This window comes from Lycium barbarum, chromosome 8, assembly GCF_019175385.1.
Source record: "Lycium barbarum isolate Lr01 chromosome 8, ASM1917538v2, whole genome shotgun sequence".
NCBI classification, from domain to species: domain Eukaryota; kingdom Viridiplantae; phylum Streptophyta; class Magnoliopsida; order Solanales; family Solanaceae; genus Lycium; species Lycium barbarum.
In genome coordinates, this window is record NC_083344.1 from 102,026,836 (window position 1) to 102,040,216 (window position 13,381).

General features: G+C 35.8%; 2 protein-coding genes across 3 annotated transcripts; one reads left to right on the forward strand and one right to left on the reverse strand.

The window, feature by feature from the left end:
• Window positions 1–2,667: 2,667 nt before the first annotated feature.
• Window positions 2,668–3,723, reverse strand: LOC132608032 (uncharacterized). Its single transcript, XM_060322112.1, has one exon. It carries the CDS (start codon window positions 3,721–3,723, stop codon window positions 2,668–2,670), a length of 1,056 nt encoding a protein of 351 aa, XP_060178095.1.
• A 1,157-nt stretch (window positions 3,724–4,880) lies between these two features.
• LOC132606462 (uncharacterized) lies at window positions 4,881–8,199 on the forward strand. Of its 2 annotated transcripts, none has more exons than XM_060319973.1 (7): window positions 4,881–5,025; window positions 5,250–5,413; window positions 5,522–5,636; window positions 5,990–6,214; window positions 6,309–6,499; window positions 6,992–7,159; window positions 7,735–8,199. In XM_060319973.1, the coding sequence occupies exons 1-4, from the start codon at window positions 4,999–5,001 to the stop codon at window positions 6,212–6,214; spliced, it is 531 nt and encodes a 176-aa protein (XP_060175956.1). In that variant the 5' UTR covers window positions 4,881–4,998; the 3' UTR covers window positions 6,309–6,499; window positions 6,992–7,159; window positions 7,735–8,199. The 2 variants fall into 2 exon arrangements, with proteins under 2 accessions (XP_060175956.1, XP_060175958.1); XM_060319975.1 differs by lacking the exon at window positions 7,735–8,199 and adding an exon at window positions 7,242–7,717.
• Window positions 8,200–13,381: the final 5,182 nt, after the last annotated feature.

Consider the following 13,381-nt stretch of genomic DNA (forward strand, 5'->3'; position numbering starts at 1 on the left):
TTATAAAAACACAAGGACAAATAGGATCATTTTTATATCCTTCCTTTAGCAAATATTCACTAAGACGATTGTACCACATCCGCCCTGATTGTTTCAATCCATATAAAGATTTCTGAAGTTTTATTGAACAGGTTTCCTGCGAACTTTTGTATGCTTCGGGCACTTTGAATCCTTCAGGGATTTTCATAAGAATTTATTGGTCCAATGAGCCATATAAATAGGCTGTGATAACATCCATCAGTTGCATATCAAGCTTTTCACGAACTGCCAGATTTATTAGATACCTAAAGGTAATTGCATCCACCACAGGAGAATATGTCTCCACATAATCAATGCCAGGCCTTTGCGAAAATCCTTGTGCCACAAGTCGTGCTTTATATCTTACGACTTCACCTTTCTCATTTCGTTTTCGCACAAACACCCATTTGTACCCCACTGGCTTGACATCTTCAGGTGTTCGGACTATTGGTCCGAAAACTTCACGTTTTTCAAGTGAAGTCAATTCTTCTTGAATTGCGTCCTTCCATTTTGGCTAATCATTTCTCTGTCTACATTCATCAACAGATTTTGGCTCAAGATCCTCATCTTGTTGCATTATCTCAACAGCAACATTATATGCAAAAGTATTGTCGACCACAATATCATTTCGGTTCCACCTTTTCCCCGCCGAGACATAACTTATCGAGATCTCTTCACTATCATTATTTTGAAGTATCTGGACCTTCTCTGTGGGCTTATCATTTATTATGTGTCGGGCCTCTTCTTGAGCAATTTCCCTCACAGGATGATCATCTTGATCATTTATTTCTTTTCTTTTTCGAGGATTTTTATCCTTGGAACCGATTGGTCTACCACGTTTCAGACGTGGCCTGGAATCATTTGTATTAACCGTTTGTCCTACCGGGACATCAACTCGAACTGGAGTATTTGCAGCTAGAATATGAGATTTAGTAACTCTTGGAAGATTAGTAAATGCATCTGGCAGTTGATTTGCGACATTTTGCAAATAAATCATCTTTTGAACCTCTTGCTCACATTGATTTGTTCGAGGATCTAAATGAGATAGTGATAATGCATTCCAATCTATCTCCTTTTCCAACTGCTTATGTTCTCCCCCTAATGTTGGGTATACTGATTCATCAAAATGACAATCGGCAAATCTTGCTGTAAATAAATCTCCAGTCATCGGTTCTAAATATTTTAAAATTGAAGGAGATTCATACCCAATATATATCCCCAACCTTCTTTGGGGACCCATCTTTGTGCGTTGTGGTGGAGCAATTGGAACATATACCGCACATCCAAAAATTCGAAGATGGGAAATATTTGGCTCTTGACCAAAAGCCAATTGTAATGGGGAGAATTCATGATAACTGGTTGGCCTTATACGCACAAGTGCTGCTGCATGCAAAATAGCATGTCCCCATACCGAAACAGGAAGTTTTGTCCTCATTAGCAATGGTCTAGCTATCAATTGTAGGCGTTTAATCATTGATTCTGCCAGACCATTTTGAGTATGAACATGAGCAACCGAATGTTCAACTGTTATTCCCGTGACCGTACAATAATCATTAAAGGCCTGAGATGTAAACTCACCAGCATTATCAAGACGAATTTTCTTTATCGCATTATCTGGAAATTGTGCTCTTAACCTTATTATTTGAGCCAACAATCTCGCAAAAGCCATATTGCGAGTTGATAATAAGCACACATGTGACCATCTTGTAGATGCATCAATCAAGACCATATAATATTTAAATGGTCCACATGAAGGGTGAATTGGCCCACATATATCACCTTGTATACGTTCCAGAAATGCGGGGGATTCAATCCCAACCTTAGTTGCTGATGGTTTAATAATCAATTTTCCTTGTGAACAAGCAGCACAAGAGAATTCCTTAAATTGAAGAATCTTTTGGTTCTTCAAAGTATGCCCATGTGAATTCTTAATTATTTTGCGCATCATACTAGAACCGGGATGGCCCAACCGGTTATGCCAAATGATAAAATCATTAGAATCATTAAACCTTTTATTTACTACAACATGTGTTTCAACCGTACCAATACTTGTATGGTACAACCCGGAAGAAAGTGCGGGTAATTTTTCATGCACAAACTTTTCCCCAGCTTTCATTGTAATAATATAAAGGCACTCAACTTTTCCTTCATTGGCAGTGTCAATGTGATAACCATTTTGGCGAATAACCTTGAAACTTAATAAGTTTCTTCGAGACTTGCTGCAATATAGTGCATCACTAATGGCCAATATTGTTCCTCCAGGTAGTAATAAGGTCGCTTTTCCAAAGCCCTCAATTAATTTTGTACTACCATATATTGTATTAACACAAGCCCTTTTCATAACCAAATGAGAGAAATATTTCTTTTCTCTTAATATAGTGTGAGTTGTAGCACTATCCAAAAGGCACATATCTCTATTACTCATCTTGGATCCAATTAAAGACTGGGGAATTTTATTTATCTTCATAAAAACAAAAATACATCGTAAGAAATACGGAAACTAACAATATAAAACTTAATTACTAATCCAGAAGATAAAACAACATAGAGAATTTAAGTACTTCTCGAAAATAAAACAACATAAAGACAACTTAAAACACATAAATAAAAATAATAACATAACACATTCCCCAGTGAAACGATCAAATCTCAATTTCGATCTCCAAAGAAGTCTTCAACTTCCAAATGAGTAATATCATCAAGCCCATCAAAATCATCATCTTTCAAAGCCAAATTAGCTTCAACATTATCATCATATTTTCGTGAAGGCCCTGCCTCATCGTTATTTTTAAAAGTCATGTGTGACTCCACCCGGGCATTAGCAGAAGAGGCACCACCTCTATTTGTCTTTCTTTTGAAGGAATTTTTATAAAGCCTGACAAAATGTTCAGGCGCCCGGCATTCATTTTTCCAGTGACCTTTCAAACCACAACGATGACAGTTGTTCCTTGAAGGATTGCCTTGATAACCCATATTGTTCTCCCTTTTATGGTGACCACCACCACGACGATTATTATATCGTCCCTTGCCCCTGCCACGCCCACGCTCATTATTATGGCCTCGATTATTTTGTCTTCTTTCAGTTGGGCCATGTGTTGCTACCACATTCGCTTCCGGGAATGGAGCAGTTCCAGTGGGACGGGCTTCATGATTTTTCAATAAAAGGGTATTGTGCTGCTCAGCCACAAGAAGACATGATATCAAATCAGCATGCTTTTTAAAACCCCTTTCACGGTACTGTTGTTGTAATACCAAATTGGAGGCATGAAAAGTCGTAAGAGTCTTTTCCAACATATCCTCGTCAGTTATATTATCCCCACATAATTTCAGTTGGGAAGTAATTCTATAGACAGCAGAGTTATAATCACATACAGTTTTAAAATCTTGTAACCGTAAGTGAATCCACTCATAACGAGCCCTGGGCAATACCGTTACCTTAATGTGGTCATACCTTTCCTTCAAACCAGTCCACAATTCAAGTGGATCTTTCACTGTCAGGTATTCAACCTTCAATCCTTCATCCAGATGATGACGAAGGAAAATCATTGCCTTCGCTTTGTCCTGACTTGATGTTGTATTATCCTGAGTAATAGTGGCACCAAGACCTTTGGCGTCTAGGTGAATTTCAGCATCAAGTACCCATGATAGGTAATTCTTTCCCGAGATATCAAGTGCCACAAACTCAAGCTTCGACAAATTCGACATGATGATCAAAACTATCATAGAAATATTTGAGTTAGATACAGTTAAACAACATAATCTCAAAAATAGTAAGTTTAATTTCCACAAAACAATACCTTTTTACAAACACAGTACCTTCCTTTTTTTTTTTTCACAAAAACATTTTTTTTTTCAAACAATACTTTTTTTTTTTCATCAAAACAACTTGTTTCTTCTCTCAAACTTCTAGTCAATATAACCCAATCAAATTAACAGTAACATATAATCATGATCTTATTAAAAGAACAACTAATCCACAACCACCAACCAATATATATATTTAAAGTACTGTTTTATAAAAATTACCATATTAGTGTTGTTAACTGTTAAATGTTTACTACTATAGCACATAAAGATTTATTATTTCATGAGAATACTAAAAGAGAATTGGCAGCGGAATATCAATTGACAGACCAAATGTATGGTACAAAAATATTTGCATAAAAATAGAATTGGCAGATGACTTAGAAGCTAATTAACTTTCTGTTTGCATAACTTATATTAGAAGGGTGGTAAAAACGCATACCAGATGAAAAAGTAGATTCAACTTGGAGTGATTGGAGCGACGGTAATGAAGTTAGAGACTCGTGCTGATAACGTGTTGTAAAATGAAGCTAAAAGAGTCACAATAGTAAAGGATGAACACAATAGAAATAGAGAGACAAGAGAGGAGAGATTTCTTATTCATCCAAATGTGTTCAAGTATCTTCCATATGAAAACTTATGCCTCTATTTATAGTGCTACATATGCATTCAATATATGAGATAATGGAAGAACCATTAAGATGATAGAAGATAATGGAAGAACCATTAAGATGGTGGAAGATCCATTAAAATGATGGAAGATAATGAAAGATGCATTATATTTGTGTAGTGGACATCCATACTCTATATTTACTATATTTCATAACAGACCTCACTTTTTGGTGGAAAAAAAATCGACCACATGAGGTCGAAATTATCATAATTTTTTTTTTATTTCGAAAAATTTCGACCGCATGAGGTCGAAATATATTTTTGTACAAATAATAAATGAGAAAAAACATTTTTAAAAATTAAATTATACAAATAAAATAATTAATTTAAAAAAAAAATTATGAATTTCACAAATTTAATACATGCCCCAAACCTCAATCGGGCCATTCTCACCCCCAACAGCACCAAATTAAAACCCTAACTATATTAAAACTCCCACCCCCACCACACTCCTACCCCGCCGCCGACGCTCCATCCCCACTACTGTTTCTTCCCCAATTTCGCATGTTGTCAATGAAGCTCTTCGCTTTGGTGAGTTTATTGTGCAATATCTTTGTTTCTTTCACTTTTCTATTATTAATAGAATATGGGTCTTCACTCGTTCAAAGTTTGTTCATTTTGTTTTATCGATCATCTGCTAAACATGGAATATATTTATTTATTCAATTTTTCTCTGTATGTTCACAATTATGTGGTATGATAGATGACCAGAAGTTAGGTTTCTGAAGTTGATTTGTTGCCTATTCTTGTGCCAGTGTGGTCCTGTCGCAGAAACCATTGCATATGATTCTGTTTTGGAAGCAGCGATGAAAGTTCAACAGTTTCAGCAGAGAAATTTGTTGCTCCATGGTGCTTGGAGGTGGTTAGTAACTGAATTTGCATCATACTATGGAGTCTCAGATGCATACACAAAACTAAGGTAGAGTAGATTATTTTGGATTTTTTTTTGTTACTTAGCATCACTCAGATATTTGCTAAATGAAAAAAATTTGGGGGTTCTCCTAAAAAATTCAATTTGTGTGTTTAGATATCTTACTTATGTCATGGATGTTGCGACGCCTACAGCGGACTGTCTGAACTTGGTATATGAAATGCTGCTACCTGTGGTCTCTAAACCTAAGAATAGCCTAAGTCATCAAGAGGTAAGAGGATTTGGTTTGAACTTCTTTTTTTCTCTTAATCAGTAATTCTTTTGGTTTGAACTTTTTTCTGGGAGATTTTCTTTCTTTCCTTTACTTAATTGTCATATGTATAGAATCTTTAATCAACTCCACTTTCTATGACTTATGTCCCATATTTTAGTTTTTTTTTTTTTTTTCCAAATTCAAATTTTTTTCAGTTTCTTTAGCATTTATTTCTTTCCAGAGTATTTTTAACATGTTATGCACACTCAAGTTTGTGGTCCAGAATCTAGTGTTATCTTGTTACTTCTCAGTGTCTCCGGGACTACAGAACGTGCTTATATTCACTGCAATCCTTTTTTATCATGAACCAGAATCGTATTTTAGGAGAAGTTTCTGAGAAGATCGAGCAGATCGTTGCTCTAGTTTTCGAGAACTACAAGTCCTTAGATGAATCATTACCATCGGGGATAGAGAATATGTTCAAACCTGCTACTAGAGTTGCAGCTCCTGCACTCTCTCCTGCTTTGAAGCTGTATAGTCTTCTTAACGATATACTTTCTCCAGAGGCCCAGTTGAAATTATGCAGATATTTCTAGGTTTGGGAAAAAACTGTCTTCAAACTTATTTTATCTTATTAAAAGGAAAGGAAGATGTGAAACCTTCACACTTCTGCACATTTTTTATATGTAGACTGCTGCGAAGAAAAGATCGAGAAGGCACCTGACAGAAACAGATGAATTTGTCTCCAACAACAATGATAACGTATTAATGGATCCTATGGCTCGGTCCACAGCTTACTAGAAGATGGTATCACTTTGTTTGAATATCAGAAATGAAGTTCGTACCGACATAAAGATCAATAATCAAAATATACTTCCGAGGTACCCTACCGTCCCTCCCCCGCTCTCCTGGAGTCAGTCTATTTAATACTTTTATTGGTTTTAATCAGGGTTGAATGTGCATATCTTTTGATTATGATTTTTTGCATCTGTTATCACGAACTCGCCAACTGCTCCACTCTAATATTGCATGCTCAATGCCTTTATTCAAAGCATGATAAATTTTAATGAAAGGTGTGAACTATTTCCTTCCATATATTTTTTGGAGCTTGGCAGCCTGCTTAGGAAATTAGACACTTTGTTGTTTGTGGTCCGTGTGAGGAAATAAAAAATTATTGCCACTCACCTTCTTTATGATCTGTTTTTTTGTTCTTATGGATAAATGTTGACCTAGTCTTGTTAATAGAGATTTATTTAGGAAGACATTAAAGAAAGACAGGGAAAGATACTTCTGATAGCATGTAGATATGTTATTAGGCAATTACTAAATGGAATGCCATTACTCATAGCTATTTCTGGGTTAATCTTGTGTAGTTTCCTGGACCTCCCAAATCTTTCGTCATCCATATACTCCACGGAGCTATGTAGCAGATTGCGTGCATTTCTTGTTGCATGTCCTCCCACTGGTCCCTCATCTCCTGTAGCAGAACTCATTGTCGCAACAGCTGATCTTCAGAAGGATTTTAGTGCCTGGAGCATCAGGTAATAATTCATGTTCGTTAGTTCAGTTTAAACTGCTGGTCCTGTGTGTATGATTTTGACAGAAGTGAAAATTCTCTCTCAGTCCTGTCAAAGGCGAAGTTGATGCAAAAGAGTTGTTTCATCCGTATATTACCCTGTGACGACATCTTTCTAGCTTGCATATTAGAAGATTGATCTCTTGCGTTGCAGTATATGAGAATGTGAACCTCTTTCCTTACCTTCTTACTTACCTTATGATGCAGTGGGAGGAGTGTATGTTCAAAGATAACATTTTTTTTTGTAGATTCTTTATTCTAACCCTTGCTTGAATTAGTGTAATTGTTGTGTAAGGATCAACAAAAAAGACCATATAATATGGATGTCCAAGACAGTCCTATGAGATGAAATTTCATTACACTTAACAAACATACAAGACGTGTTTAATACAAGATGTTCAAAGCGAGTGTAATACAACATAAAGCGACTACTTGTGGCTCCCATATTTCATTTTTAACATAATAATATCTCCCATATTTCATTTTTACTTGTGGCTCGTTTGGATATGACATTAGTTGTTAATCTTGATTGATTTGTAGACGCTCGACGGAGGCAAGGATGTTGCATATGCAGGCCCAAATTGATAGCTTACTCAACTCGGGGCCCTCTCATATTCCCCCGTGTCCTGGGGATGCTCGTAGGTCACAGCCCAGTAGACGACGTAGGTCACAAGACAACACAGTTCATGCTCTTGTTGATGAGGATAGTGGGGAGGAATCGGATCATGTCTCTAACACCCAACGTTGACTTTTTTGATTCGTATACTTTTGGATTGTAATATTGCTATGTTTTCTTGGATATGTATATTTTTTTTATGATAGTTTTAATTCGAATTAGATGTACTTTCGAAGGTGAATTTGATTGTAGGAAGTAGTTTATGGATGTTTTAACTTTACGATGTTTAAGTGTTTGAATGTAGAAAGTAGTTTATGGTTGTTTAACTTTACGATGTTCAAGTGTTTGAATGTAGTTTTAAGGATATTTAGAAGTACTTTAAATTGAAACTTGAGGTTGAATTTGATTTTAGAATGTGAAGTTTATGATTGTAGAAGTACTTTGATGAATTGAACGTGTTGATGAGCTGCATTGTTGATTTGGTTGATCAGTGTGATTGGCAGGTGGGCTGCTGTAAAAGCAGCTGAATGCTGAATTTTTTTTTCCAGATTTTCGACCTCATAAGGTCGAAATTGTACTCAGAAATTAGAATTTCGACCGCACGAGGTCAAAAATCTGGGCAACATTTTGAATATCGACCTCATGAGGTCGAAATTTGGCAACAATATTGCTAAATTTCGATCTCATGCAGTTGAAATTCTGAAAATATTTTTTTATTATTTTTATCTTCTATCATATTTCGACCGCGTGCGGTCGAAATTTTTTATTAAGATTTAAATAAAAAATAACTTTTTCGACCTCAGGTGGTCGAAAAATTTATTTTCGTAATTTAGGTAGAAAAAATATTTCGACCGCGTGAGGTCGAAAAAAATTTCACCCTAGCTATTAGAGACCATGCCTTGCGGTCGAAATTTTGGTCGAAAATTGGCCTTTTTCGACCTCGTGTGGTCGAAAATTTTGGTCGAATTTCACTGTTTTTTTAGTAGTGTTACTCTATCTCTGCTAACTGTAGTAGCAACAACCAAGCTGAAGCTTTAGCTGTGGAATTTGCAGTTAATTGGTGCATACAACAGGGGCTGCAAAACCTTCATATTGAACTGGACTCTCTTATCATTTCAGAGATGCTAAACAACAAGGATATTGCAAACTTAAAGCTAAGGCATATCATCAATAGCATTTCCAGACAGCTCAATCAAACTAATCATAAGATTACACATTGCTTTAGGGAAGCTAATCAAGTGGCTGATTTTTGGCCAAACAAGTAGCAACTAATGGAAACAGGGCCTTATATCATTCTCTTCAAGAACTTCCAAGAGAGGCAAAGGGACTGATTCAATTAGACGAAAGGCAAGTCCCAATAGTTAGGAGGAGATATGAGAAATGCAATTTTTTTGTTAGTTAAAATACTTTGTATTAGAAGGAAAGGAATGTATAGGCTCTCCCTTTCCCAGATTGCTTGACAATCTTCTTTTGTAGGATTGATGCAAGGCTCACATGTCCCCCTCTTTCCATTGTAACTCTTACATAAATATAACATGTTAGGGGTCAAGCCAAACCCCCCACACCTAAGGCTCACAACCTAATGGTAATGGCTTAATTTTAAAAAAAAAATAAAGACGTCATCATCTTCGCCACCATTGGCTGGGGCTGGCTGTAGGGGAATGGTGGCATGGCTGGGTGGGGGGGGGGGGGGGGGGAGAAAATTTTAGTGGTGAAAGAACAAATAGAAGAGAGGGATGAAATGGGTTAGGGGTGCTGACATGACATCCACCTCATCATGCCACACAGGGTTGGGTGTCCACCTTGAACAACTTTAACGGAGGAGGGGTACATTTGAACCAATAGTATAAGGGTAGGGGTATATTTGGATTCATAGTATAATGAGGGGTATATTTGGCCATTTTGGTAACCGAAGTAGAATTAACCAAAAACAAAATGTACAGTACCTATTAAGAAGCTACAAAAATATTTATCTGATTTGGTGATAAAAGTAATATATATTAATTGACGAAGAATTATTATCATTTTAAATATATGTATTACACTAGACGGCCTATGCCCGTGCTGCGCACGTGTCACGACCCGACTAGGGGCCACGACGAGCACCCGGTGCTAGCCCACCCGGGCACCCCTTAGCTTACTCTTATACTTACATCTAGGTGAGCCACACAATTAAACATACAATTCTACTCATTCATCATACTAGTCCCATTGGACAACAATGCCTTTAAATCATCATTGGCATCTATGCCACATCAAAGTACATGAGCCGGCATGGCTAACAAAATGATATACAAAATATAGGCCGACAAGGCCAGACGTATCTACCCATATACACATGTCTACGAGCCTCTAAGAAGAGTATAACATATCACGTGAGCGGGACAGGACCCCGCTATGCCCATAACTATGTACACAAAAGAATAAGTACCTAAAAGCTATGGCTCCGAATGAAATGGAGCTCTGTTATGTAGTCTCTGAGAATGTAACTATGGATCAAGCCTGTCTCCCTGTGCACCTGCGGGCATGACGCAGCGTCCACAAACAAAAGGACGTCAGTACGAAGAATGTACTGAGTATGTAAAGCATGATCAATATCAATATAGAAGCATAAGTAGCAACATATGAAATAGCATAGGATGGGAGATGGCAATATCATCGTCATAGGCACTTACTTGCCTTGCATAGGATCTTACCATTTCTAAAGCGTATTTGTGTACATACATCCATATCCGTATCCATAACCATTTACGTATCCTTATTCACATTCATATTCGTATTCATTCTCATTTCTATATCATATATATATATATATATATATATATATATATATATATATATATATATATATATATCATCATATCATATACAACATCATCTCATGTACATAGTATTTACATAGCATACCCGACCATGCAGGATCGGTGTTTCATACATACTTGGCCAACCAAGGCTCAAGGTTACACATACCTGACCCTACCAAGGCTTCAGGGTTACATCTACCTGGCCCTACCAAGGAGTCAGGGTTGTCCGTACCATCTGCAGAGGTGCGCGCGCGTTATGTAATCATATACATACTTATTTACATATCCTACCCGGCCTCATAAGCTCGGGGTTCCATAATAGTCATACATTGATACATATACATAATAGTTCATAAGCATCATTACTATTAACATCATTATCATCATCGTCATTATTATCGTCATCGATATCATTATCACTATTATCGTCATTCGTCACATCTATCTTTATAGGCTTACTCGTTATACGAGGAATTTAGTACAATCGTAGCGTATCAAGAATCGTGAGCTTACTAACTTGGAAGATCGAATCATTTGAAGGACAACATACTCTTATAGAAGATTTAGATGTTTGGCCAAAGAATCATGCCTTATGAAAGAAGGGTTAGCCTTACATACCTTTTCCGTTCAACTATTTACCACTTGCGCGTTCTCCACTAACGCTCGCGTTTCTACCTTCATTAAAGTCATACTATCATTAGAATCGATAGCTAGCATATATGACTAAAACTTAGAGAAAATCGGACAGCATCTCCTTTATTTATACGACATTCCTTCATAATGTATATCAACTCCCAACGTCAATAACACATTCACAATACTATAACGATAGTCATTATTTATCCACATTGTCCATATTTCGAGACTTACTTTCAATCACCCATATCCATGGTCATAATACACACGACTATGTCCATTCACGTACATTGCTCACCTCATGTTCTCAACGTCATTTATAACATATTTACATCACAATACATCAAGAAGCATAACTCAATTCAAGCTATTTCTTAAAATGGCACTATTCCACATTCATGACCCAATTTTCTATACCCTTCCATAATCCAAGTATTTCAACTCTTAAATATCTTAAACAACATAGAAATACCATAAAATCTTACCTTAGATGTTGTAGGAACGAGCCTTGGTTGATAATACTCCACTTTGAGCAAAACCCTAGTTCATCTCCAATGAGATTTCTTGACTTGAATGATCTTTAATGGGTTTGCTTATACTTAATTCACTTGGTTTATGTTGTTGATCACCAACAATCCTTGAATTATTGTGGAATAAATGTAGAGAGATGTTTTAGAGAGAAGGGGTGTGAAGTAGAAGTGAAATGAAATAACCTTGGTCCCTTTATTTAATGAATCACAAATCTGCCCGACCGTATATACGGACCAACATACGGGCCGTATGTCTGGCCGTATATTTGGTCCAGAAACTTTTGCCTTTCTGGGCTGATTATACGGTCCCAAACATATGGACCGTATAATTTATACGGCCAGTATGTTTGGCCGTATAACCCCCAGTGGTTCCGAAGTCCGTTCCGTCGATTCGTTTGATCTCCAATCCTTATGGAACCTTCTTAACACTTGTTCAACACTTCAATACCAATCTAAGGGACGTTATCACACTTCTCCAAGACATCATTAAGTCCTCATTAACTCGTTACTCGTATTTTCCTTTCCGATACTCATCGTAAGCCTTGCCTTATCTTAGCCAACTTTCTCGTCTAACGTCGGATGCCTTTGAAATCTCACTTAGGGTCATCAAATGTCATTTCTTACTCATGGAAATATCATACACTCGTACTCATCGCTACTTCATTCACTTATGCAACAACGGAAGATTTTTCGAGGTGTAACAACACGGGCCCAACACTTTAGATTATAGTGTATCTATGTGTATGTAGTTGTCTTTGAATAGTGATTATATATATATATATATATATATATATATATATATATATATATATAGAGAGAGAGAGAGAGAGAGAGAGAGAGAGAGAGAGAGTATATTATGTTCAAAACACGATTAATATAACATTGTAGTTTGTGCTCCGTATCTAAAATTTTATTATATTAATGTTTGCTACGAATACACAATCGGTAAATTTATTAATATTTTTTAAAAGAGAAGACTTGTTTAAAAGGAAACTATTTTCCTCTCTTTGAGATAAAACAATAGCAATATTTAAGCATCAGTTGATGCGTTCAATTTTAATTCGATTAATTTAAAGGTGTAAAATACTTATTATTTTTTATCAAATTTTGATTTGGATAATTCTAATTCAAACTATTAAATTAATTTTAAATGTTTAAAACGAAACAAAGTAGAAATTGATTTTCTGTTTAAACGAAGAAATACTATTTTTTAATTTTTGATAAATATTCTCGGTTTAGCTCATTTTACTTGTCATGTTGTTTTTTGCATGGTTTTTTAAGAAAACGTCGATTAGAATTATAATTTGACTAATTTTCCTTATTCATTATTTGATCTCCATTTGATATATTATTTTTTACGACATTAATCTCTTTTCACATTTATTAGAGTAAGAATAAAATAAAAAAGTAATTAAATTCTATCTTATTTTAAAATATAAATATTTTAAGTATATTTATTTTAGTGAACATAACAAATAAATGACATGGCGGAATAGCAAATACAACAGTTTAATATCTAGATTAGATCTCAGGCTAATATATAAAAAAAAAAACTGTATTGTTTGATTACTTAACTTTTTGAAGAAAAGCAATATCATTTG